Source organism: Apostichopus japonicus, chromosome 11, assembly GCF_037975245.1.
Source record: "Apostichopus japonicus isolate 1M-3 chromosome 11, ASM3797524v1, whole genome shotgun sequence".
NCBI classification, from domain to species: domain Eukaryota; kingdom Metazoa; phylum Echinodermata; class Holothuroidea; order Aspidochirotida; family Stichopodidae; genus Apostichopus; species Apostichopus japonicus.
The window spans coordinates 3479901-3503916 of record NC_092571.1 but is presented as its reverse complement, the minus strand read 5'-3'; the positions used below and the strand labels follow the sequence as shown (position 1 = coordinate 3503916).

Below are 24016 nucleotides of genomic sequence, written 5' to 3'. Positions count from 1 at the left end.
GCAATTCTAAACTTTGCAGTGTAATTATGTTAGACATGTCTATGTTTGCTACAGGTGTGAGTTTCTTCTATTGATATGCATTGCTTGGTCTGCGAATGCCTGTAAATTGGAAAAGATTAAAAGTTGATGGTCAGCTTACATCATCCCAATCTTCTTCCAGTTCCACTGTCTTGAGTTTACGCCCAGTATCGTCATCATGGAAACAGACAAAAGCATCAATTGTACCTGTTTTATGTTGTTCTGCTACCAGAGATGTGGCAACCATTAGATTGAGGTCATTATCGTACTGCAGGGAGAATATTCTCTGAAGTGGAAGTGGAAAAGAGACCATCAAAATGAAACATCGAGTAAACTAATGTGGTATTCCATTCAACTTTCGATAGCTATTGCTCTCTGTACAAGATGCTTATGAGATCGTGGTAGAAACTTGAAAGATTGGATTTGCTAACACAGCATTCTCTGTGTACGATAAAACCAATCACATAAACTTAGGGTTCTAGTAACTCTGAGCTAAGATACCAATTACACAGCTAAGGATGACACCGGTACTTGTGAACTTCCAAGTGGCACAAAGAAAAGATTCAACTGAATCTTAAAGCTCAACGACTCTTTTTACACAGTCTGGTAAAGAAATGACCTCATAAAGGACATACTCATTGAAGATAATTTTATAGAATTGATACAGTTTATTTCTGTTATGTTAGTGTGGCCATTATCGAAAAGATCATAATTGTTGAACTGGACAATTTGTTACACAATCTACAATGAGAAAACCTAACATTAAGTTTACCACACACTATTACACACTAACAGATGATACTGCCACTGATGTAGGGTGTTCATTTTAGAACACTGTTAGTGTTACACATGATTACATAATACTCAAACATGGAGCTGTATCAAGTCTAGACTCATACTTCATAAGGGATGATATTACCACTAATGTAGGCTGTTCTGTTTTAGAACATTGTTAGTGTTACACATGATTACATAATACTCACACATGAGGCTGTATCAAGTCTAGACTCATACTTCATAAGGGATGATATTACCACTAATGTAGGCTGTTCTGTTTTAGAACATTGTTAGTGTTACACATGATTACATAATACTCAAACATGAAGCTGTATCAAGTCTAGACTCATACTTCATAAGGGATGATATTACCACTAATGTAGGTTGTTCTGTTTTAGAACATTGTTAGTGTTACACATGATTACATAATACTCAAACATGAAGCTGTATCAAGTCTAGACTCATACTTCATAAGGGATGATATTACCACTAATGTACAGTAGGCTGTTCTGTTTTAGAACATTGTTAGTGTTACACATGATTACATAATACTCAAACATGAAGCTGTATCAAGTCTAGACTCATACTTCATAAGGGATGATATTACCACTAATGTAGGCTGTTCTGTTTTAGAACATTGTTAGTGTTACACATGATTACATAATACTCACACATGAGGCTGTATCAAGTCTAGACTCATACTTCATAAGGGATGATATTACCACTAATGTACAGTAGGCTGTTCTGTTTTAGAACATTGTTAGTGTTACACATAATTACATAATACTCACACATGAGGCTGTATCAAGTCTAGACTCATACTTCATAAGGGATGATATTACCACTAATGTAGGCTGTTCTGTTTTAGAACATTGTTAGTGTTACACATGATTACATAATACTCACACATGAGGCTGTATCAAGTCTAGACTCATACTTCATAAGGGATGATATTACCACTTATGTAGGCTGTTCTGTTTTAGAACATTGTTAGTGTTACACATGATTACATAATACTCAAACATGAAGCTGTATCAAGTCTACACTCATACTTCATAAGGGATGATATTACCACTAATGTAGGCTGTTCTGTTTTAGAACATTGTTAGTGTTACACATGATTACATAATACTCACACATGAGGCTGTATCAAGTCTAGACTCATACTTCATAAGGGATGATATTACCACTAATGTACAGTAGGCTGTTCTGTTTTAGAACATTGTTAGTGTTACACATGATTACATAATACTCAAACATGAAGCTGTATCAAGTCTAGACTCATACTTCATAAGGGATGATATTACCACTAATGTACAGTAGGCTGTTCTGTTTTAGAACATTGTTAGTGTTACACATGATTACATAATACTCAAACATGAAGCTGTATCAAGTCTAGACTCATACTTCATAAGGGATGATATTACCACTAATGTAGGCTGTTCTGTTTTAGAACATTGTTAGTGTTACACATGATTACATAATACTCACACATGAGGCTGTATCAAGTCTAGACTCATACTTCATAAGGGATGATATTACCACTAATGTAGGCTGTTCTGTTTTAGAACATTGTTAGTGTTACACATGATTACATAATACTCACACATGAGGCTGTATCAAGTCTAGACTCATACTTCATAAGGGATGATATTACCACTAATGTAGGCTGTTCTGTTTTAGAACATTGTTAGTGTTACACATAATTACATAATACTCACACATGAGGCTGTATCAAGTCTAGACTCATACTTCATAAGGGATGATATTACCACTAATGTAGGCTGTTCTGTTTTAGAACATTGTTAGTGTTACACATGATTACATAATACTCACACATGAGGCTGTATCAAGTCTAGACTCATACTTCATAAGGGATGATATTACCACTTATGTAGGCTGTTCTGTTTTAGAACATTGTTAGTGTTACACATGATTACATAATACTCAAACATGAAGCTGTATCAAGTCTACACTCATACTTCATAAGGGATGATATTACCACTAATGTACAGTAGGCTGTTCTGTTTTAGAACATTGTTAGTGTTACACATGATTACATAATACTCACACATGAGGCTGTATCAAGTCTAGACTCATACTTCATAAGGGATGATATTACCACTAATGTAGGCTGTTCTGTTTTAGAACATTGTTAGTGTTACACATGATTACATAATACTCAAACATGAAGCTGTATCAAGTCTAGACTCATACTTCATAAGGGATGATATTACCACTAATGTACAGTAGGCTGTTCTGTTTTAGAACATTGTTAGTGTTACACATGATTACATAATACTCAAACATGAAGCTGTATCAAGTCTAGACTCATACTTCATAAGGGATGATATTACCACTAATGTAGGCTGTTCTGTTTTAGAAAACTGTTAGTGTTATATATTATTACATAATACTCAAACATGAAGCTGTATCAAGTCTTGACTCACACTTCATACAGGATGATATTACCACTAATGTAGGCTGTTCTGTTTTAGAACATTGTTAGTGTTACACATGACTACATAATACTCACACATGAGGCTGTATCAAGTCTAGACTCATACTTCATAAGGGATGATATTACCACTAATGTAGGCTGTTCTGTTTTAGAACACTGTTAGTGTTATACATTATTACATAATACTCACACTTGAGACGGCTCCTACCACGTCTTGACTGACTCTTCTCTTTATTATTCTTCCGAATGAACTCATCACCCAGGTCCTTACGCCTTCCATTTCATTTGACCAGTTGTTCTCCGTTGCATTTTCTTCAGCCTCGTGAGGGAAAACCGAAAAGAGTTCATCTATTCGGCTTGCTCCGTTGTCCATAATATTAATCTTAAGAATTCTGAAGGAAAACAGCATACAAACAGAGAGCTTGTATAATCCAACAGATATTGTGAACAGCAGGCAACAGACAGTAAAACAGCTTAAAAACAAAACAACAGAAACAAGCACATACACACAAACAGGGATGGGCACATGCTGGGCGGCCCCGCCCAGCACTAAAAATTACCGCCCAGTACTGTCTTAAAAATTGTGAATCCCACCCAGCACTATTTTCATCTAAAATCCCAACATTCCTAACAATATATTCAACATAAATTGGGCCTAGCCTATATGCCAAAATCATACAGACTAATAATGCATCAGTTACGATTGCAAGAAACATTACTTACGGGTATCAATCTGTCCCTTGTAAAATCTCTTTGAAACAATCAAATAACTTTTACCAGGTACGTAATATATTTCAGTAAAAAAAAATAAAAAAATGTAAATTGTTAGCAAAACTAGTGTATGTGCTTAAAGAGCTACACAAGTGCCAGCATTTGGCATCTGAGCACCTTCAAAACTTGAATAACATCCCCTTAGACCCCTCCCCTAGGACGGCAATCAGTATACCCGGTACTCATGAAATTCTGGGCACATCCCTGCACACAACCCAAGAACAAAAAACACTGTATATATATTTATATATATATAAGCTGTTGTATAGTAAAGTGTGGGGGCAAATGGAGTAAAACACAGCCGTAAAATGTTAACTTGTACCATGAGATAATATGGAACCACCAGAATAGTAAACCACAGTAGTATTGCTGTTTTATACTAGTATTGTGGGGTAGTGGGTGGGGTAGTGGGTGCGGGCAGGGTCACGGGGTGGCAATATAAAAGGTACATAATTAAGTATTCACTGTTTGTAGCATATAGTTTGCTATTTCTGTGGTGTACAAACTTACTCCTTGTACTCTTTAAGTGGATTTGTAGTAACAATGGACAAGAGTAATAAGACTAATTAACAGCACACATTAAAAGCACTATTGAATCTGAATAAGAAACATAATAATATGAAACAAAAAATACGCAACAGAAAACTTGTCACTTGCATGTGTAAATATTGTCTGATTATAACAAATTTAATTCTTCAAATCCCTAAATTGTCTACTTGCAGAGTCCCATGATAGGAATCAATAGCAAATATCTCAGTAGCCATTTCGAATGGGTTTGGTTTGGAAGAAGAATTTCTCACATACACCTTGGCAGACAGGCTGTGAATCAAATACCAATAAATTCCCTGAATGTCTGACACAGAATTTAAGACTATTATTATTATATTATTAATATTTGTGTGGCCAGCTGTTGTTTGACCTCATTTTGCAAATGTTCCAACTGCAATAATCTTCCTTTTAACATATTGCAAGAATGCTTGGGACTGCAAGTGATATTCCAATGCGAACCTACTACAGTGGACAATATCTGTACAAGTTGTGTGCATACTAGACACGGTAGAATGAGGTGCTAAGGTTGTGAGGAGACAGGTAAGCGAGGAGCGAAGTAAATAATATCTGTACACAATGTGTGCAGAGATACTTACTGTGCATAGTGGACTGTGACATGTACAAGTCTGTTCGAGTCATCGCTCAAGAAGAATAGATTATCCGTCTCATAAGCATCCAGAGAGACTGGTATTGAGCCCTTCTCAACCTTGTAAGAGAAGAGATAAAACTCATCTAGATTCTACAACATTCACTTTTCAACTAAGAAAGGCTAACAATGCCCCGCATTAAAATGGACTTGTAACTTTAAAGTCATTGAAGACTCGCCCCAAACCGCGTGCGACCATCTGAAAAACAAGTTAACTTTCCGTTGCTTGCAAGTGACGTTTTGTTCGTGTCGCTGCAAAATGCAGACAGTACAGTAATGATATGTGATACCTTGTTATCTTTAGCTGTACCTGAGGTGTCCATCGCTATTGTTTGTACACTGTGATGTGGGTATTGACCGCAGCTGTATGTACTGACTGTACACTAGTGTCTAATGACCGATGGTAGCAAGCTGTGTGTGTGTATTTTCTGGGATCGATGGTGGTGTCTAACACTTCTGTTACACCTCATTTGAAACTAGGTCAGATTACCGGAATTAGACATTTCTTTTTGCGCGAGTCTTCACACCCTTTAAGAATGAAACAAACTACTGTAACATCAAGAATGGAGGATTTCCACTTTGTTTGTACACCAATATATTGCAAACAGTCTGGAATATTTGTGAGCCAATATCTACTCTATGACATCAATTATTGTACAACAACATAAAGCTAGACATTGAAAAGACAAGGTAAGACATCACTTTTACAATGAGTTACAGCCCCTTTACTCCAGTTCGACCCAACTGCAACATTTCTATTACCAGTGACATGCACACGATTTCAAAGGTGAGGGGCCAGGGCAAATTTCCCGACTTCTTTATGAAGGGAGGAGGGGGCATGAACCTTCATATGACAATGTGACTCTGTCATGTAATGACCACCATTATGTGACTGACAATGGGCAAAAAATGTGACTATGTCATAAAATGAGCAAAATATGTGACATGTCATAGAACTGGCAAAACGTGACCATGCCGTAAAATGGGTGAAGAGGGTGAAAGTGAAAACATTCAAAAGTATTATAATGAGTGGAAAAATATGTATCTGAGGACAGATAATTCCTTAGTTATCACTCACCACTTGGTTGGTCTTCAGTTGACATACTTTATAAACATCTTGGTGGTTTGGTTGGTACAGGTAATGCAAGGGGACTCCCCCTAACCACAAGTTGTGCTCGTTACATTTCACCTCAAACAGGACCGGTGGCAAATCTGTGAAGTGGAAAGACTGTTAGATTTTGACAATGATTTTCTGACGTTATCTCTGAACTGTCAATCCAAATGAGGGAATATTTTCAGTGAATTAACACAAGGATAAATAAATTATTCTCTGGTAAGCATTGATTAAACTGACAAATTATGATTAAGTCATTGTCATCAACAAAGTGACCAAAAATATAAAACAATATTATGAAGTCATCAGCACTTAAAAGTTTTTAATGTTGCTACCATTCATTTACATCATATGAACAGCAAACTGTCCATGTCCAGGGCCTAAGATTAACAGCTGTTATCTTTATTGGAAAGCTTACAACCTCAGCAATACAATATGCTTTACTGTTGTGTCTACCTTTGAACAATTTTGCATGAGGACCCATAATGCAGAATCAAAGAGTGTTTGGGAAGGTTTTTGGTTATGTACCACCTTTATCAGTACCAAGCATATGAACCTCAGTTTCTACCATGGGGGGCAACCTACGGCCCGCGGGCCACATGTGGCCTGCCAGTGATTTGGTTGCGGCCCATGAGATGTCTCAAGAAAAAGAAAAAAATCAATCTATTTTACATCATCACAAAATACGAGCTAGCTGCTTAGAATTTATCGGCACTTATGATGCTGTCAGGTAGGCCTATTATCCCCATTAATTATCAACTGTACTGTATTGACATTATTGTTTTGTGCATACAGATTAAGTACACACACCTATTGCTTGAAAGTCCTCGGAATCAAAGGTTTGAAATCAACAGCAGGTCGTTGCTTAGGTGCGGCCCAGTCAATTTTTCACTCCTTATATCTGGCCCATTCATTCAAAAAGGTTGCCCACCCCTGCTTTATACTTATCAGAAGGAATGGGAAGGGAGAGCAACAGAATGAGGATGGAGAGGGGTAGAATGGAGAGGGAGGTGGGTCAAGTGGGTTTGGGGGGAGGGAAGGAAAGGGACAATCAATTCCACTATATATGTGCATATACTCACCTTTTAACCCGACAGTAATAGGAATGCCATCTGCACTAAAATTGTCAAGAGAGACAGCTACGTTTGTGTACTGTAAATAATCAGAGCAAAGTTAATGTAAAGCTTGGTTTTAATACAATCTGATGGTGCTATAGTCAACCAATAAAGGAAAAAGAAGCAGATACCCTTACACAACATCTATTAATTAAGTCACCCATCATTGCACCAGGAATGGTTGAAGTGAATTATGTCATTATATGCATCTAAGTTGAAGTTTAAATTTTAAATTGATATTTTTTGGGGGAATTTGAAATATGCAACTCACTTACTCAAAGAGAAAAATTAATATTTGTGTAATTTTTTTAAATGAAAATTGGTAATACAGAAAAGCTACACCTCTGAATAAAAAAAAATACAAATTTATCAGGTTTCAAAGATAAACCAGCAACTCGTAATCTAAGATCCAGCTCTCAATTTTTATTATCTGAAATTAAGTCCAAACATTCTTTGGGGGATAGGTCATTTATTGTTTCTGCCCCATGCTTATGGAACCAACTTCCCTTAAAAATCAGAAAAACATCTACTCTCTCTAACTTTAAGAAGAGCATAAAATCCCACTTAATGACAAAAGCTTTTATATAATCTTGTACCATTAAGTTTTTCTTCTGCCATTGTTTTGTATTATTTGTATCATTTCTAATTGTCAATATCGCCATGAACATTCTTTGAGTGGTGTGTGCGCATTATAAGTCTTATTATTATTATTATTATAGAAAAAGTCAAGTTTTTGAAGAGCCTTTGTCATTATGAAGTCACCGACCACCTAATGTGATCCATTCCAGGGAAGAATCAAGAGTTTAGCCTGTCAAAATAGGTTCCATCCAATCAACCTTATCTTGAGTGTAGGACAAGATACTGAGATGGGGTTTAAACTATCAGTGTGGAACAGTCTTTGTTACTCTGGCTATTATAATTAAGGAAATTTGATGCCCTCACCGAGTCTGACAAGATTCATTCAGTCAGTCTAATAACTTGAACATGACTGTCATAACTGAAGAGTCTCACATGGAAGGGGGGGGGGGTCTTACCTCCTCAACAAGTCTGTCATAGCTAAATAGTCGGACAAGATTCCCAGAATGCATCAAAATTAAAAGCCCCTGGAAGATGGAAGCATCAGATATCGACTTCTTAAAGACCTGTAATGCAAAGTGAATAATTAAAACACAAACAAATACTGTTGCCGATGAAAATCTTTAACTGAACTTAAATTTGCGGTTAATGTTTGATTTCTAGTAGGTTGATTTTTAAAATATTAATATAATGCTCAAATGTTGTTATTCGTTTCTCCATACAGACTGACAAGACTGAGAATGATGTCTTCAATCTTCTTCAATCGTCTTCAATCTTAACAGAAACGAGGGTCATTGATCACCCCCACCCCCCCACCCCCTTAAAGGCATTGAAGACTCGCCCCAAACCGTGTGCCATGCTCTGAAAAAGTTAACTTATGATTGCTTGCAAGTGAAGTTTTCTTCTTGTCGCTACAAAATGCAGACAGTAATGAAACTTGGTACCTTGTTATCTTTAATCTAGACCTGAGATGTCCATCGCTGTGCTGTGGGTATTGACTGTAAATGTATGTATCGACTGTATCTGACTGTGTCTAATTACCGAGGGTAGCAAGCTGTGTGTGTATTTTCTGGGATCGATGGTGGTGTCTAACACTTCTGTTACACCTCATTAGAAACTACTGTAGGTCAGATTACCAGCATGAGACATTTCTTTGTGCACGAGTCTTCACACCCTTTAATATGTTAAAGAGTGAATAAAAGGAGACTGAATCATATAAAATGAGATCATTTGCTGCCACCCTTGACCCATTTTCCTTCTCTGAGTCTCTGATTTTAAACCCTTCAATGTTTGAGAATAATTTGTGAGGGCTTGAATTCCCACGAAAGTACTTTCCAAAATTTTTACCAATGAGACTGATGACTTTCGAGCAAGAAGTTGAAGGTTGCCAAAAAGCCATCAGATTTAATATTAATTAATAGTATTACCTGCTTTGTTAGAGCGATATGGGAATGTAACCTCAATGGAAAGACTTCGAACACAATGAAGGTAGCAACTGGTACCGAAATATTGCTCTGTTGAAAAAGAGAGAAAATGAGAATGGAAAAAAAGATTGTGAAAATAACAAAATGATGGTAATATTTGCCTTCACAACAGCACAATTCCTGGAAAGACTTTTAATGCTTGAAATAGCTTTCATTTTTGTTTAATGTGGAATTAATAAATACAAAATGAACACAAAAAAAATGGCAATTGGAAACATTAAAAAGCAAATTACGAGAAATTGTAAATGTGATGAAACTGATTATTAGAGTGCTTGTATACATTGTGTTAGTAGTAACACTTTTACATTTGTCCCCAAAGCAGAATTGTTATTGAAATTTAATAATTTTCTTATACCCTAACGATATCAAATGCGGTGCAGTTTGAAAATAATATAGCATATTATCAGCTTCTTCATTCCCAAATTGTAAATCAAATAATGATGAAGAAGGCACAAAACAATGGCAATTTTGCTCTGTATGACAATGTTTGATTAATAACTAATAGAACAAAAGAAAAATATCTGAGTGATTAAATTGTGAGGATCCAATCATTCTGAACATCTTACCACATTTTTCATCCTTCCTGCCCAAATATGGTGCATTTGTTTTCGGGGAACTTTTCTATACTTTACAAGTGAAAGAATTCGGTTCCAACTATTGGCAACCACAGACAAAAATATTCAAAAGGGGCCCAGGGGTGTGGGGGGAATGATGTTTCAGATAACAACAGGCACGTAGCGAGGTATTTGCCAAGGGAGGGGTTGGCTAAAAATGCCTCCCAGATGACTTGAAATGGCACTTCCCAGGCCTTGTAAGTTGCATCTTAGCATTTTCTCTTTGAAATTACTAGCGATATCATAAAAACATACAAAAAAATATGCTCAAGGGGGGGTGGCTGCCCCCTTCGCCCCCCCCTCCTCTTGGCTACGTGCCTGGAAAACAAGTCAACTGTCCAAAGAATTCATTGGTTAGTTGGTTACGATTAAGGAATTAATCTGTTAACCAGGTTAAGCTGGTTAATCATATCTTTAACAAGAGAGAACATAGATTTGGTTCCTTTTTTCTTATCCCTACTTTGATTTCGCTGCTTTGTCCGCCTACCATCATTGCAAACGCCGACGGTACGACCAGTTTGCCACCAAATTTAACACCAACTGCAGTTTTATGGAGAGTATAGTGGATTATGCTATGATAACTACTGCAGTTACCCTGACTGTAAATAAAATATAAAGGAATAACAATGTTTCTTACCAAGAGCGATTGGTTGTTTGCCTTCACATAAAAACTTTCCCCGGCAGTGTTCCAGGAAAGTTGTCTACAAAAAGGTAAAAGAGAAAAGGCTTACAACTCCTTATGTACGTATTTAAAAAATAAGCATATATACACATGTAGATATATATATATAAATATGAGCTGAAAGAACCGTTTCAAAAATAAACCTCTCTTGATCTCCATCTGAATGCTGTACAACTGACAAATTATTGAGTCCGATGACGTCACACACAAATAGACATCGTTCTTTGTTTATAGGCACTGCCATTAGTATTCACAACAAGAACTTCACGAGGTGGGGGGGGGGTGGCCGTTCCACTTAGTTGCGCTGTTGGAGCTAATAAGTGTATATTTTGCTTAGACTGCATTTAACTGTTGTATATTATCAATGTTTTTTTTTGTATTTTGTATCATTCATTGTATCAATGTTCTTTGTATTTTGTATCATTCATTGTATTGCTCACCGCAGATATGTAATTTCCTTCTGGGATTCAATAAAGTTGACTGACTGACTGACTGACTGACTGACTGACTGACTGACTGACTGACTGACTGACTGACTGACTGACTGACTGACTGACTGACTGACTGACTGACTGACTGACTGACTGACTGACTGACTGACTGACTGACTGACTGACTGACTTGAAAAAAGATCTTCCTTAGAGAGAACATTCAGACAATGTATCCTGAACACACACACAAAGAAGACGATCCAAAAAAAAAAGGAATCAATAATTTTGCAGTCATGAGTTTGGCCGTTGATTTTAACAGACACCAAAACAAAACACAGTTTCAGTAATTCCTTGACCATAGTGTGACAAAATAAGGATTACTTTGGAATTATATTAAACATTATATGTGAACTCATTCTTCAGCAAACTGCCCAACAAGCACATGTGCACACATTTTGGCGACAACCCACACTGGAGCCATTCCCCCTCACCACCCCCCAACAAACTAACTTGTTGGTTTATGACATCATATAATATGCTTTAATGCACCCATATAAAATATATCACATGCATTTCCTTTCAACAACAGAACAAGTTACAAATCAAATGATTCATTTCATTTCATTTTATTTTTTTAATTATTCCAAACTTCCTCATTCCTTTAATGATAAAACAATCTTTCTGTTGTACATAATTTGAATCTCTGGACTGATTAAGAACAGCATTTGCCTCCAAACACGAACCCAAATTGGATCAACCCACCATTAGAATATAGATAATATTGAGCTGCACACCAAAAAGTGATCCTATCTGGGCAAGTATTAATCGTTAGAAAGTTACCTGAATTTAAATTTATTAGAAAGAAAGACTTTTTTCATCGGCCTTCCAGAGTCGAGATCACTCAGAGAAATGTAGTTGTCACGTGACAGGGTTATCAGATGTGACCTGTAATCTTCTGTCACACATGAGACTTTATCCTGTGGAAGGAAGAAATTAATATTGACAAAATGTTCCGCTTGGCTACTAAAATAACAAGAACGATTCATTTCTTTATATACAAAAATACCTTCAGATTTCATTGAGTACCAGTCTACTCAACAAGAGGCCTCTACACTGAAAAAAAAAAAAATCCCAAACATCATGAGTTGCAACACCAACACCACATTTGCAACACCAAGTACCACCAAACTATCTGTTATTCTCTCTGCAGGGTTCCCTTAAAGAGATCGAACAAGGTCATCATATTCTTTAATTCCTCTTTTGGTTACCATGGTCTGTTCTGAGTGAAAACATCTCCCCACCCCTTACCCAACCCCCCCCACCCCCATGTTCAACTTGTTACATGTATACAGCCTTCCATAATCTGTGAAGTGTCATACCATTGGGGTAAAAAAGATTATTTCTTCTAAGCTCACATATTGGATTTTAGAAATATGGATATGTTGTTCTCATTATACCAAAACACAACTTAGAGGAACAAGATGTCTTAGACTGTCATCAACTTCAGAGTTTCATTTTCCTCCTTTACCATCTCATTAAATCTCTCTCACCTACACACACAGAATCATGACAATTTGATAAGTAGAGAGTATAAACGTATCCTGCTCACGCTTGATCAGTTTCCTTGTCTTCACCTTAAAGATATTCTCAATACATCTGCAAGATTAAACCAAGATGCCGAAAATACTTCCAGCCCTTATTTGTGTCCTTTTTTGTCTCAAGCCTCTGTTTGAGAAGTGTTTGATTGCTGCTGGTTATTTCAGTTGTAATTGTGGGCCTTTCCTATCTGGTTCGTGCTGTCGCTGTGTTACTCTCAGCAACTAACACTCTTCTATGAATGGCAAGTTTGACTGTGTCCTTCAGTGTTCATTCCTCAATACAAGTCCTTTAGCAAATATTTCCATATGGAGGTTTATAGTAATCTCATATGAAGAATAAATCAGAGAAACAGGGACCGCAGGATTCATACTTACAGTATTGAACTCGCAGACCAAGGCATCTTCAATCTTTTCATTTTTTGGACAGCTGGGTAGTTTGTATAACAGGTCTGGTGTACCAGAGCAACCAAAGCTATAGAAGAACAATACAAATATACTTTATAAATACAAGAACAATACAAATGTACTATATAAATACAAATACAATACAAAGTACTATATAAATACAAATACAATGTAATATATAAATGCAAATACAATACAGTGTACTATATAAGTACAAGTACAACACAAATACAAGAAAGTTACAAATGTACTATATAAATACAATGTAATAGCAAATACAATACAATGTACTATATAAGTACAAGAACAACTCAAATGAACTATATAAATACAAATACAATACAAATGTACTATATGCAATACAAATGTACTATATAAATCCAAATACGATGTCCAATGTACTATATAAATTGAAATACAATGTTATGTACTATATAAATACAAATACAACACAGTGTACTATATAAATACAAATACAATGTACTGTACAAGTGCAAATACAATACAATATACAAAAACAATACCATGTACTATATAAATACAAACAAGTTGCACATCAAATGCAAAACATTACTAAGTACAGTGAATTAAAACCTTTGTATTGTCTGAACCTTCTTGAAGATTAATGGCCACATCAATTTAAATGCTACTTGAAGATTAACATAGAGAATTCATAGTTGTGTTAGATATTAAAGGAATAAAAAGTCAGTTATTTAAAAAGCCTCTTGGGGATTCAATCACATCCTTTGAACAAATTAGCAGTAGTATACTTTTTATAATGTCCCACAGAAGATTTAAATAGTCTTAGTACTGCCACATCTTTCCTGCAATATTCCCAGAAATGAAATTAATGACCACCCCTCTGCCAAAATCCTTATTTTGTATCACTAATTTGCAATTGATAGAACATGTGTCATGCATTTCCACCCCACTACCCAACCCCCCCCCCCCCCGGCCCCCACATGCATAATAATATTAATGCACAAGATAATCTTGGAAGCCTGCATCCCTGACAGACTGACACTAAGGTTTAATGGAAATTTATGTCTTTAACAAAGAACTAAAATTTTGTCTCTAAATTTTCAGAATGGAAGTTAATCACTGAGTACCGTTGGTAAAATATCCGGAAATTCCTGAATTTCACATATAGTGGGTTACATTTGGAAATTGTTAAAATGATGAGAAATTAATGTGTTAATACTCTAATTACCAATAAGAGACATATAAACAGGAGGAGAAATGATTTATGAAAGCTGCGTAGTAAACATAACATGACAAGTTAGTCCATTAACCATAGGTTGCATTTTCAGCTCTCTTGACCTCAACTTACTGAAACTTTATCTCTCCTGCAAACAGACTGAGATTGGTGAGTTTGGAAGAGTTGATTTGTTCACACCTTGTCATGTCTGCCTTGATCTGATAGTGATTTGGCTACTAGCTGTGTGATGAGTTGCATAACAGACGAATAGGCAGCTGAACTAAGGTGCGAAAAGATGGGACTGATCACTCAGCTAACCGACTGGAAAAAACCTGCTGTTCAGTACAAACCACAGGTTTTTGGATGCAACCTATAGCTAATGGACACTTTCGCGGGATGAACATAGAAACATCGAAAAACACAAACCTGTAATAGCATTTTCTGTAATCATTGGTATAGATTCTATCACTGTAAGAAAAATAAATGAAGAAGGAATTACAGTCTCGAAACACAACAGAAATAGCTTACAAAAAACAAAGAGTTTTCTTGCCTTTTATTGAGGAATTCATTTGTAAAACAAAATGAAATTTAGACATTTATTTATACACTTTTTATTTACACTGTTAACCGGGACAATGGAGCTATCCATTGATCTAGCAGTTGGTCCTGTCATGTGTGTTAGGTTTCTAAGGTGCATCATCTGCACATACTGTTTACATATCTTTGAAGATATTTTACCTCTCATAAAAGATAGCTTTTGGTGATTTCTCCTCCCAAATTGGTTTGAACTTGGATGATTCCTGGCAATAAAAGGAGTAAAGTTATTGATTTATTGGGTAGTGGTGATGTTGATCAGGGGCGTGCAGGAAAGGGATGCATGAACCTCACTGCCACTCTCCCATTCCCCAATCCACTCCAAAAAAAAACATAACCCATCCCCACATCCTCACTTGAATCAAATAACACATTACCATAAGGTTTGTACGTTCATGATTAATGATATATGCTGTAGATATTGGAGCTCTAGTGAAAATTTGCTGACAAACCACCACTTTTGATCTATTTGCCCAAACTAAAAATATTAAATTTAAATAAAAAATTCAAATAATTTATTCAACCAATGTATAAAAATATTACACATCGAAAATCAAAACGTTCAACCGTAATAAATATGAGAGAGAATTTTATAAAATATCTGAAGATATCTGAAAAATATGTAAGAATATAAAAATTTAACAAGAATGTTAAGGTATGCCAAAAAACGTAAGACGTGTAAGAGATCTAAAAAGTGAAGAATATAGTTTAAAAAAAAAAAAAATTAATAAATTAATAAAAAATAAAAAAAATAGACAAATTGTTTACCTGTATATACTGTATATGCTATTGAAATTGAAATTCTTTATGAAACGAATATATAGAAATAGTACACAGTTAAGTTTAATTACCAGTCTGTCATAGCATAGATCAACAAAGACATGGTTATCAAGTTAAAAAAAACTCCAAATCATTCCCAGGTACAGTATCACATAGGACTATTAAAGACATGATATTGGTTGGAGAGAAGTCCAAGTATACCTTTAGAATGATAACCCCTTGTCATATCCCTCAATTTATGAGTCGTAGCTCATGGTCCCCAAAAGGTAGTTGCCGAGACACATGATGGCAGGGGATAATTTATCTGTTATCGCTAAAACAAAGTCCACACACAAATATGCAAAATGGATAAATTGTAACACAAAATATGCGAGTGAAACATAGTGGTTTTTGTACACAATATAATACTATTTTCATCAGTTTATGAGAAACAAATTTATGTTAAAACTCTCAAACTTCATATACTCATACTTCATATACACAAATACTCACTTTTGATACAGTACATTCACAGTTCTTTATTCATGTCCAGACATTCTAGTAAAAAACCTTTACTCTTTTTGTCTCTTTAAAGAGTAATTTTTTTACCTGGCATATCATTTTCTTCATAATCTGCTGTTTCTTTCTCAGTATGTTTCCCCATGGTGACACTTGCAGGTTTCGTAGGTCTTTCAAAATGTTAGTCTCACTGGTAACCAAGCAAGACATCACAAAATTCTCCGTTTACACTGTAAAGCCAATTCATCACCTGGAATTGAGAAACAAGAAAAATATGAACAGTTCTCTTTCCTAGACATCCTCCTGTCATGCCTCAATCCCTTCCTCCCCATCCCCCCCCCCCCCTCTTCCACCCTAATCCCTATTCATTTTGCCCATTCTGGAGATGTTTAACGAAACTTCGTAATTAATTGCTCAAAAACATTTATGACTGCTTGGATGTACGATGCAACTTTTTTTCCATCAGCAGAGGGAAACATTGCTGTTTGGTAATCTGGGCACTATGAGTGTTATACAGTATCGTGAGCTAGTTTATTCATTGAGTTCTCTTGACCTTTTGTCACACAGTTCTGGTGAAAGTACTTGGCATGTATTTGTCATGTATACATAGTTGTTGTTTATAATGTTATGTCAAAGTTACATGACATTTAATTTGTTATGGATAGGAATATTTGCAGAAAGAAAAAAATAATTAAGAATGGTAAGAATTCAATGCAGTAGTTACATGACTGAAATGAGGGTGAGTGCTTGGGAAAGTTCAAACAAATATTGTATGTCCTACATCATGTTTGGTTTGAAATGCAGTTTGTTTCATTACTTATTTATCTTTATATTTTGTCTTATGAGATTGAGAGGTGTGGTAAATTTCATTGACCTGTAGGCAATGTCACAGGTTAGGATACAGTATAGTCCATAAATTTCCATATTAGGAATCGGAAACCACTTACTGTACAATACACTTTTAAGTGAATCTAGAATTTGATTTATATTGTTATTATCATGTCAGATAATGACACTTCAATTCAGCTATGTAGGAATAAATTGCTTTTTTTTAAAAAGTCATCCAAGAAGCAAGATAGAGCCTATAGTAGGCACAAAAACAAAACACCTTGATCTTGCCTACTCTCAACCCCAGGCCCCATACATTGAGACTGTACAACTGTATGATCATGATGATATTATGTCATGTATCACAAGTCCCTTACAAAGGGAATTGATACTTCACATTAGGTTAAAGGGTGTGAAGACTCGCGCAAAAAGAAACGTCTAATGCCGGTAATCTGACCTAGTTTGGAATGAGGTGTAACAGAAGTGTTAGACACCACCATCGATCCCAGAAAATACACACACAGCTTGCTACCATCGGTAATTAGACACTAGTGTAAAGTCAGTACATACAGCTGCTGTCGCAGTTTGGGGCGAGTCTTCAATGCCTTTAAGCTAGGTTGGTGAGCGAAATAATACTACCTACATCTAGGCCTATCTAATTAGATTAGCCTAACATAAATTTAATAAAATACAGTATAGTATTACTAATAGTAGGCTACACCTATGCCCTAAATGCATGAAGTTATTCCTAATGTATAATGCAAAGCATAACTTGGAAATCACTTACAAAGAGTAGACTTCAAACATTAGGCTTTGCATAATACACATGTAGTAAGGGCCCATTCACCACTCCGAAGGTATATCACCGACAGTACTACCCTGTGCACACATCAATACAAAGCACACTGCACTCTCTGTACATGTTTCTCGAAAGGGATACATGCAGTAAGTGTATGTACCGCTGTAGAAGTCGACAACACTTCGAGGTGTTAGATGGTAACGAAAATAGTGAACAGAAAGTTGTGTAATCCTTACATCAATGTTTCTTCCATTAATCACTTATGATTTTCACTAAAGTGAAACTAATGACACCAATGCAGGGAACAATAAGTTAATAACATGGCTCTGCGGCGAGCAAGAATTCGGACATGGAATGGTCGTTTTAGTAGTTTAATGATACTGCTTGATCAACCTGAAGCTATCCCAGGATTCATCACAGGATTCATCCCAGGATTCATCACAGGATTCATCCCATGATTGATCCCAGGATTCAGATTTATCAAATATATAAATATATATGGGCACATAATATACAGTAAACCAAGGGCGTAGGAACCGGGGGTGCTGGGGGCGCCAGCCCCCCCCCCCCAGTGAAAAATATGGGGGCGGAAGTATAATTCCGCCCCCCGTTCGCAAGTCAGAAAACCCCTTTTTCATTTCCAAATGAGAAAAAAATCTCATTTGGAGCACCAAATTGCATCTAAGGCCAGGTGAAAATGCAAAATTGTTTACAAAATGGAGTGGGTGTTAGTGGGTGAAGTGTGCTATATTGCACCAATTTGCATCTGAGGCCACCTGGAAATGCAAAAAAATTCCCTCCCCTTAGACCCCTCCCCCAGGCCGGCCATCAGTCTTCAGCCCCCCCCCGCCCACTCAAAAGTACCTTCCTACGCCACTGCAGTAAACCAACACGAAATGATAACATAGAGGTTTTCCACCCCTAAAATTGATATTTCCAATTTTCTGTAATGTTCAATATTACTCATTTGAAGCAAAGAGCTAGAGTAAAAAGTTTCAACTTCCTACTTGAATTTTGAAAAAAATGGTCCATTAGAATCCTATAGGAAAATAACGGTTGAACATCGACATACGGCAAGAAATTACAACGGTTGCAAAACATTGACATACATCACACAGCTGACAATTTTTCATAAAGTTTGAAACATACTTATAGTCTTTGACCTTTTCCCATGATGTCTAACTCACAACCAAATTAGAGTAATATATGATGTATATATCACGCTCAGTACAGCATGAAATAGATAGGCCTAACGGGCGAACATGTCAAAAATGTTCGACCGTTATAAATTTAGGTTAAAAAATGGCATAACTCATAAGATTTAAAATGTATATGATCCATGTTACTGCACTCAGAATCTTAGCCAGTATTGGTTTATATAAACACTGAAAACATCATTTTTTGGTGCACATGGGGCACAGGTGGCAAATTTTAAGAAGTTTGACATACAAAAATGTCATTCATGTGTGTGTCTATCTTTTTCAAACGTACCACTATACCCCCATGTGCATCATCAAATGAAGCTTCCATGGTTTTATCAACTATTTCATGGTAGGAATCTGTATACACAAAAGGGACTACATGCACTGTATACTTTTTGAGTTTCGCAATTTTTGTGGTACATTTATAACGGTCGAACATTTTTGACATACTGTTCGACCGTTACCTATTTCATGCGCTACTAAGCCTGATATGCATTACCAGAGCTCCCAACTGACCCGCATTTCGCGGATTGGACTCGCATTCTAACACCCAAACCGGCTGAACCGCGCAAGCGTCCGTTCGTGGCATGGACCAGCATTTGCCTTCTCAAGAGTTGGGAGCTATGCATCACATATATTGCTCTCGTTTGGTTGTGTGGCAGGTATGACTATATGCCATCATAGGAAAATGTCCAAGACTATATATGTTTTAAACTTTATGAAAAATTGCCTGCCATGTGATGTATGTCAATGTGTTACAACCGTTTTATATTTCTGGTGTATGTCAATGTGCGCCCGTTATTTTTCCCATAGGATTCCAATGGACCAAAATTTCAAAATTCAAGTAGGATGTTGAAACTTTCTATGCTATCTCTCTGCTTCAAATAACTAACACTCATCCTATAATAGAACAAAGAAAATACCAATTTCAATACTGAAAACTGTGTCGGTTTTCATGTTATTTTACTGTGTAAAGGCCCATATATATATATATATATATATATATATATATATATATATATATATATATATATATATATATATATATATATATGGGCCTTTACACAGTAAACCAACATGAAAACCGACACAGTTTTCAGTATTGAAATTGGTATATATATATATATATATATATATATATATATATATATATATATATATATATATATATATATATATATATATATAATATAATATAACGAAAATCCACGTTTACTCCAAAAGAAACTATTATTAGAGAAAACCAGAGAAATAAGATATGACTCATAATTGAAAAATAAGGAGTAAGTTTTATTTTCTAAAACTTACTCCTTATTTGTCAATTATGAGTCATATCTTATTTCTCTGGTTTTCTCTAATAATATATATATATATATATATATATATATATATATATATATATATATATATATATATATATATATATATAAATGAAAATCGTAATGAGTTGGAAAATCAAGAACAGTGAAAAAACTTCCAGCCTCCACCGGGATTCGAAACCAAATTTCATTACGGATGCGGTCCATCTAGCTAATTCATTTCTAAATATATATATATATATATATATATACATCTGTGACGTTTTTTGGTGATACTAAGTAACAAATTGTGACACGGCCGGACAGGTGCGTAGCCGGAGGAATTTGCCAATGGAGGGTTGAAGCTTGTAGGCAAACTATCTAAGCGTAGCGCCACCATAAGTTGGCGCGAAGCGTAAAAGAAAATTTTGGCCGAAAATGCCTCCCCGATCGCTTCCCAGGCCTTGTAAGTTGCATCTAAGCATTTTCTATTTTGAATTTACTAGCGATATCATAAAAAAAAAAATATGCTCGAGGGGGGGGGGGCGGTCGCCCCCTTCGCCCCGCCCCCCTTGGCTACGCGCCTGCAGTTAGAAATCTTGTAGGAAACAGGCCAAATGGAAATCCAGTGAACCCATATCGATGTGGATCATATATGATTGTACGTACTGACACTATACACAAGAGATGAACAGACGTTATGATAATAATCAGTATAGTGACAAATTGCTATACGGTCACAGGTCACAGAAACGACCACGAAGAGTCTCTTACCTCTTGAGCATGTTTTAGCCACCGCCAAATATGATTTGGATAAATAATCTCACGCATTATTTTCTATTTATAGCCACAAAAAAAACTATGCCACCAAATATTGAGAGGGATATTAGATACTATATCCCCCACCTAAAATATTGCGGGGACATATCCCCCGTCCCCAAAAGTGCTTGACCAATTTAAATGACCACTAAATCATTGCTTATTAAATGAAAGTAACGGGACCTGAAAAACACCTTAAGGCCCTAATCAAACCAGCACGCCTTGGACCACCTAACAAATGGGTCATATGAACTCTAAAGATATTGTAGAAGGGTACCATAATGCTTCTTGACCGGTCCAAAGAGTGCTGGACCAATTTAAATGACCACTACATCATCATTTTTTTAAATGAAAGTAACGGGACCTGAAAAACACCTTAAGGCCCTAATCAAACCAGCACGCCTTGGACCACCTAACAAATGGGTCATATGAACTCTAAAGATATTGTAGAAGGGTACCATAATGCTTCTTGACCGGTCCAAAGAGTGCTGGACCAATTTAAATGACCACTACATCATCATTTTTTTAAATGAATGTAACGGGACCTGAAAAACACCTTATGGCCCTAATCAAAACCAGCACGCTTTGGATCACCAAACCGATGAGTAACATGAACTCTAATGACAATGTAGAAGAGTCCCATAATGTGTCTTACCGGTCCAAAGAGTGCTTGACTAATACAAATGACTAATGCACAAACATTATCCACTAGATTCAAAAATATTTTCTTTATTAGAAGTTTTACTCTGTGTACCAGTGTGGTGATACAAAACAAAAGCAACACCTTAATTTGGCGCGCAAGTTTAATGCTAATTCTGTAGACTGGCAACGCAATGAAAACCGTGTTTTTCTTTTAATTATTCGTTCATAGAACTGAATTTGAGTTCTTTTATTCGTTTCACACGTCACATATTTATAGATTTAAAGAACAGAGAAGTTTTCTTGCCTCTCTCCATGAAAGTGTTTGCTAACGCTGTTACCCCCTTCGTAGGTTCTGAAAGATTCCATTGCTACATTCTAGAGCTGACAAAGACAATCAGTCATCTCGGGTCAAGCGGAGATAAACTTATTTTAATAGTTTATTTTGCAAAATAGTCTTCAAGTGAAATAGTTCTACCCAGACATATATTTTATGCCGAAATCCCTCTCTGATTCCTTTATGGTCTCCATTAGTCATAGTTGGTAATAAACCAATCCAAGTTACCCTATAGTGCCATTCTATGCATTTTTATTTTATCTTGTTCCCATGTGCTTGTCCTTTCTCTAAGCGATTTTTCAATACAAAGTTTCTGTTGGAGTGTAGAAGGCAGATCCACCATAAGAAGTTTCACTGGGTTTATTCCAACTAAACATAGACCAGAGTAAGTGTGAGTTTTGAGTAAATTTCCTTTTTTTCAATGTTACCTAAATATTAAATATAACTTCCATAATCTAGCTATACAAATTTTACTCAATACACAATACACATTCAATCCATTAACAAAAGTGCCAGATTTAAGGTCAATTTCGCATTTGTTAAATTAAGACAAAATTACACGGTCTAATCACTTACAATTGTATTTAATGTAATAATTCTTCGGTAAATATAAATTCGGATATGCTGAGTCAATTATGGAAGAATAGAAGTCAGGAGAAATATTACATGCTTAATATCCACCCCCTCCCCCACCCCTCCCCCACCCCTCCCCATTTATTCTCTGATTGGATGGAAATGGACGGTACTATGCCGAAATTACTTTAATCTGGTAGAATTGATACACTTTTACCAATCTATGTGCAAAGATGTTTCATTTACTATTACTCAATACCAGTGGCGTAGGAAGGTACTTTTGAGTGGGGGGGGGGCTGAAGACTGATGGCCGGCCTGGGGGAGGGGTCTAAGGGGAGGGAATTTTTTTGCATTTCCAGGTGGCCTCAGATGCAATTTGGTGCAATATAGCACACTTCAACACCCACTCCATTTTGTAAATAATTTTGCATTTTCACCTGGCCTTAGATGCAATTTGGTGCTCCAAATGAGATTTTTTTTCTCATTTGGAAATGAAAAAGGGGTTTTCTGACTTGCGGAGAGGGGGGGGGGGGTGGGGCGGAATGGTTCCTACGCCCTTGCTCAATACTTCATAAGACAAATGTGACGGAGCGGAACAAAGGACCATGCGTTCTGATTGTAATTGAATGATTCATTCAGGATGTTTCCTAGAAGTTTTCTCTCGTAAAAGAGCGCTTAAACATAAGGCTCGAACTAATTGATACCGATGTACGAACTGACTGCCTACCATCATTTAACGTCCATGGAATTACCTCTAGGCTGAGAGTTCATATTTACCATAGCGTGATTGCTCCCTTGCGTCGAACCATTAAAATTCTTAAGAAGTGATGATGTAGTGGTCATTTAAATTGGTCCAGCACTCTTTGGACCGGTCAAGACGCATTATGGTACCCTTCTACAATATCTTTAGAGTTCATATGACCCATTGGTTGGGTAGTCCAAAGCGTGCTGGTCTTGATTAGGGCCTTAATGTGTTTTTCAGGTCCAGTTACATTCATTAACGAAGTGATGATTTAGTGGTCATTTAAATTGGTCAAGCACTCTTTGGACCGGGCAAGACGCATTATGGTACTCTTCTAAAATGTCTTTAGAGTTCATATGACTCATTGGTTGGGTGGTCCAAGGCGTGCTGGTCTTGATTAGGACCCAAATGGTTTTCATTCGTTGTCCCGTTAAACTCATTAAAGAAGTAATGATTTAGTGGTCATTT

General features: G+C 36.3%; 1 protein-coding gene across 3 annotated transcripts in view; it reads right to left on the bottom strand.

The window, feature by feature from the left end:
* The window catches only part of LOC139975787 (DDB1- and CUL4-associated factor 17-like), a 31193-nt gene that overhangs the window by 4785 nt on the left and 2392 nt on the right, over nt 1-24016 (bottom strand). The window contains exons 1-14 of one of the 3 annotated variants that reach the window (XM_071983957.1): nt 17927-18346; nt 16402-16561; nt 15178-15239; nt 14866-14907; nt 13212-13308; nt 12079-12215; nt 10763-10826; nt 9455-9541; nt 8486-8593; nt 7419-7488; nt 6301-6434; nt 5173-5282; nt 3447-3648; nt 140-304 (exon numbers count right to left, since the gene is read on the bottom strand). In XM_071983957.1, coding sequence (XP_071840058.1) covers nt 140-304; nt 3447-3648; nt 5173-5282; nt 6301-6434; nt 7419-7488; nt 8486-8593; nt 9455-9541; nt 10763-10826; nt 12079-12215; nt 13212-13308; nt 14866-14907; nt 15178-15239; nt 16402-16521 — 1398 coding nt within the window. In that variant the 5' untranslated portion in view covers nt 16522-16561; nt 17927-18346. Of the gene's footprint in view, nt 1-139; nt 305-3446; nt 3649-5172; nt 5283-6300; nt 6435-7418; nt 7489-8485; nt 8594-9454; nt 9542-10762; nt 10827-12078; nt 12216-13211; nt 13309-14865; nt 14908-15177; nt 15240-16401; nt 16562-17926; nt 18347-24016 lie in introns of those variants that run through there. The other 2 variants (XM_071983958.1, XM_071983959.1) reach the window with 2 other exon arrangements.